Source organism: Habropoda laboriosa, unplaced genomic scaffold (genome assembly GCF_001263275.1).
Source record: "Habropoda laboriosa isolate 0110345459 unplaced genomic scaffold, ASM126327v1 scaffold223, whole genome shotgun sequence".
In the NCBI taxonomy this organism is placed as follows: domain Eukaryota; kingdom Metazoa; phylum Arthropoda; class Insecta; order Hymenoptera; family Apidae; genus Habropoda; species Habropoda laboriosa.
In genome coordinates, this window is record NW_017100362.1 from 155040 (window position 1) to 159636 (window position 4597).

General features: G+C 29.7%; 2 protein-coding genes across 2 annotated transcripts in view; both read left to right on the forward strand.

Annotated features, from left to right (window-relative positions):
* Positions 1-181: 181 nt before the first annotated feature.
* LOC108574725 (mRNA cap guanine-N7 methyltransferase) lies at positions 182-2966 on the forward strand. The gene is made up of 7 exons (XM_017937356.1): positions 182-547; positions 1491-1689; positions 1756-2003; positions 2098-2279; positions 2312-2521; positions 2609-2811; positions 2893-2966. Exons 1-7 carry the CDS (start codon positions 359-361, stop codon positions 2964-2966), a joined length of 1305 nt encoding a protein of 434 aa, XP_017792845.1. The 5' UTR covers positions 182-358.
* Positions 2967-3820: 854 nt separating this feature from the next.
* The window catches only part of LOC108574713 (DNA topoisomerase I, mitochondrial), a 5099-nt gene continuing 4322 nt past the window's right edge, over positions 3821-4597 (forward strand). Inside the window, exons 1-2 of the mRNA XM_017937339.1 lie at positions 3821-3966; positions 4238-4283. Coding sequence (XP_017792828.1) covers positions 3925-3966; positions 4238-4283 — 88 coding nt within the window. The 5' untranslated portion in view covers positions 3821-3924. The remainder of the gene's footprint in view (positions 3967-4237; positions 4284-4597) is intronic.

Here is a 4597-nt window from a genome sequence, read left to right on the forward strand (position 1 = left end):
ATGTGTTTATTATTAATAAATTTCACATATAAATTATTGAATACACACATATGTCAATAAAAGACATTCAACTATCTTTTATAGCTTGCAGGGTATTTTTGTGAAATGCAATTACGTTGTCAGCATTGACAATATTGATTCGTTGTATTGGAAATAAAGCATTAGAGATTTTGTAGTTGGAAGGATAGTATACGTGTAAGTTTCCTCAGAAGCAGTTTGTTTTTGTTTAAGTATAACGGACTGTAATGATTTATTTACAAATGTATATAGTACAAAATATATTAGTGTGCAAAACTATATACTGAAACAATATACAGAATAATATTTAATATTTTATTAAAAGTGGTTTCATAGTGATATGTCTACACCTCATCTTGAAACAATGAATGAAGGCACACGTAAACAAGATGAAATATCACAGTTAAGCAGTGAAAGAAGACCGTATAAAATCCCAAAAGTGAGAAAATATGATGAAACCAAAAAAAAACAGGATGAAGTATCATCGGAAAAAAACACTAAAAAAAGATCGTTTGACACAGAACAAAATGTACGTACAGTCCCACTAATATTTGGACACTCTTTAGAACAGTATAACTTTTTTTAAATTGGACTTAATGTTGCTATGAGCTACAAACGGTTAAAGATTGTGAAAATCGCATTTCACGACTTTCGGTCTATAACTGTAATTAATCTGAAAATTCTTACATCTTTCGATGCCTGTTGCTTGCTTCTCCATCAACCGATTTCGATGAAATTTTCAGCATGTGTATAATTGGCATAGATCTAAAAAATGTATTTTTTAAATTTTCATTACAAGCTCCGATAAAAAAGTTGTAAACAGTAACCTTTACAATTTTCTTCGTAATTTTTACCAACTGCAATTTTTTCAAAATTTTTTGTACACGTCACCTATTAGGTCGTAACATATGAAATGTCCGATTTTTAGCGGTAAGTTTAAATGATCATAACTTCTTTAATATTAAATTTTATTAATCAAAATAGAAACCATTACATTCCACACATTTTTTCCAATTAGTTAAAAGTTTTTGAATTCCATTTTTATAAAAATTCGGAGGTCTGGTGACAATAAATTGTTGAAAGGCATTTTCGACAGTCTCTTGATTCATAAACGTTTTCTCGTTGAGGAAATGATTTAAATGTTTAAATGATTTAAATGTCAGGTGAATATGGTGGATGAGGCAGAGTTTCATATTTTAAGCTATTCTGCTTTTGCACCGTTACTTGTCATTCCTACCACTTATGCTTATTATAAATTTTATATAAATATATAATATCACATAGTTTTATTTATAAGTTAATAGTGTATAATATGTTGTTTTTTAAAGAAAATGTGTGATTTCGTTCACGCGTCAATTTAATGCATGTCTGTAGAGATAGGTATATAAGAAATGTCCGTAAACCTAGTGTTACATATTTTATTTCTTTGTGAAATAATATTTTCTTACTTGAATACATTTTATATATTATAGATTAACAATACTTCATCAAATTTACCTACTAATGACAATAAAAGAAGAAAAGTTTCTTCAGATTCACCAGTATGCAATGGCAATGCAGTGTTAGTTGTAAAACATTATAATTCAATATTAAATGAAGATGGCTGTAGAAATAAAAGTCGAATTTTTTATATGAGAAATTTTAATAACTGGATTAAAAGCATGCTTATTGGTAAGGTTCTAATTTTAATATAGTAATCATATTTTTAGCAATGTATGATAAAAGAATTTGTTACAGATACTTATCTTATAAGTATAAAAGGTAAGTATGTACGTCCTATAAATGCATTGGATATGTGTTGTGGCAAAGGAGGAGATCTATTTAAATGGAAGCAAGGGTGTATAACACACTTAATTTGTACTGATTTAGCAGATGTATCAGTAAAACATTGTCAAGATCGATATGAAGACATACGTAACAAAAATATCAGGGAAAATAAATATCCTTTATTTACTGCTGAATTTATAACAGCTGACTGTACAAAGGTATACATTCTTACTGTTACATTTATAAAAAAAAAAAAATTTATTCTCACTATATACTTTGTGAATGGAAATTAGTTATAAAGAAGAATTTTAGGAACAATTAAGGAAAAAATTCAAGGATCCCAGTATATCACTTGACATTGTTAGCTGTCAATTTGCATTCCATTATTGTTTTGAATCACTGCAACAAGCAGAATGTATGATGAAAAATGCAAGTGAATGTTTAAAACAAGAAGGTTATTTCATTGGGACTATTCCAAATGCATATGAATTAGTGTATGTCTGCATTTTAATTGCTATTAAACATATGTTTCTTTTGAAATTCTTAATGGTAACAGTTTTGGAAATGATATCTATAATGTAGAATTTTTTTGTGATAAAACCAATCCACCACTTTTTGGTGCTAAATACCATTTTCAACTAGAAGGTGTTGTTAATTGTCCAGAATTTCTTGTTTATTTTCCAGTATTTAAAAAACTAGCTTCAAAATTTGGTCTGGAGTTGGTAATGTTTGAAAGGTAAAAAGAGTTTAATAGCTGTATTTATTATACATATACTATCTTAAATTATGTTAAAAGTAAAGGTTTTGTATTACTTAATTTTAGATTTGATAAATTTTATGAAGACAATGAGGTTCGAGGTCGAGATTTGCTACATAAAATAGGTGCTTTTGAATGTTATCCTCCCCGCAATGGAGTATCACTTGATAAATCTGAAAAAGATTATGAACATGCTAAGAAACATAAAGAAGGTCGTCAAAGCAGTTCTGACATTGGTACTTTATCCCAATCAGAGTGGGAAGTTGCTTGTTAGTATAAAATTAAGTAAATTTACTTATTAATTAAAAACTTTTGCAAACTCTATTGTAATAATGTTAATTTTGTTTCAGCATTATATTCTGTATTTGTCTTCCAGAAAAAGAAAACTAAATGGAATAATGAAGGAAAACCAGAATATGTATAATTATAAAAAATTAGTGTTAATTTTGTAGCATAAAACTGTAACTATATAATGTGTTATATACATGTGTGACTATATAAATAAGTATAAGTGTAATAAATATGTATCTGTAATATACATTGTATACTGATATTCTATATAAAATTTTCAGTAATGAGTTTATCAATATATCAGATATGACAAACAATGTGAAATCTGTCAACTTAAATATGCAATTGTGGAATAATTATAGCACTAATTATAAGTATGGGATACTATTTTCTAAAATAAATCATAAATATTGGAAGTGGGATAAAAGTATATTACTGTATTTCTTTTGTTTTCTAAATTTGACATTTAACATCTTAGAAACTATTTCGTACAAACGATTAAAATTTTATACCAATTAATTTGTTTGAATTATTAATAAGATATTTAAAAAATCGATAATAACTTATATTAATTTTAAATAATTTAACATAAAATGGCTTCTATGCACATGTGATGAGCTTCGATATTCGATTTTACGTTGCGAAGGTCTTCACTTATAATTGAAGTTTGTAACACATGAACAAAAACTGGATATTTTTCTTCAGAATTTAAGCGATTTTAATCGATGAAAAAACACAATCTATGTATCAGCAAATATTTTCATATGTTTTATTTGCAAAATTGTAAGCAACACGTTCACAACCAATGTTGTTGAAACGCAATATGACAGAATAGACAGATACGGACTGTGGGGCAAAGGGTTATATTGGGGATCGAAGAGGCGGAGCAAAGAAGCGCATGCGCACTTAGATATTTTTGATACTTAGACTGAGTCTCCTATATGATCTAAGCGTAGGCTCGGCTGCAGTCTCGCGCGGAGTGTATAGTCGAATGACGACTGACTGGTGTGTGTGCCCCCAGTCCTCTTTACTTCTCTCGCTTCTGTTAGTCCTCGCGTTGCCAGAGTCTATCAGTCGCGTTCGTATGAGAAATGGAGCTCGAAGAGCCAACAACGCAGTCAATTTCTGACTCAGTAAGTGACTATTTAGCATCTGTTTATTTCGCTGCGTTTATCTACGTGCACAGTTTTTTCATATTTTCTTTTATATTGTGGCTTTTCTCTTGCACGTACGGTATTGCCGCGGACGCGAAATTTTTCTAAGTCCCAAAATGGCGTCTGCGACTAAGTCCTACCTGGCTCGCTTCATACCGCCAGACGTTAAGTCCAATAGAAGAGTAGAATGTTATATATGATGCATCGTTCTTATTAAGATAGTATTTTGATATGAATTTCATTATTTTAGGAAAAAAAGGTTAAAGAGAACAACGATATAACTGGAAATCATAGCGGTAAGCATTTTATTCATGGAGTTTAACATACGTGCTCTATGACATAGATGAAATCGAAACTCTGCAGCAGCAAATGTTAAGCTCGACGCGACGACCAGAGAGTTGGAGCTACGAACGACCCGACCGGTCTGACACGTGTTTTGACTCTGACGAAGCGTCCGAACTACTTACGACTTCCTGCAATTCAAATTTAATTTTCGTCTTTGAGTTGGCATTTGTTCGTGTTCTATATTATGATAGTTTTTAATTTTTATTTTTTATTTCTAAATGTTTTAAATTTTTTCGTAATTTACTTTTTTTTTTAAATATTGATG

What these genes read in the sequence shown, in the direction of transcription:
- LOC108574725 (XM_017937356.1), top strand. Translation starts at nt 359, where the DNA reads ATGTCTACACCTCATCTTGAAACAATGAATGAAGGCACACGTAAACAA. An exon ending in TAACAGCTGACTGTACAAAG is followed by an intron (nt 2,004 to 2,097) that starts GTATACATTCTT and finishes GAAGAATTTTAG; the next exon opens with GAACAATTAAGGAAAAAATT. An exon ending in GAGTTGGTAATGTTTGAAAG is followed by an intron (nt 2,522 to 2,608) that starts GTAAAAAGAGTT and finishes ACTTAATTTTAG; the next exon opens with ATTTGATAAATTTTATGAAG.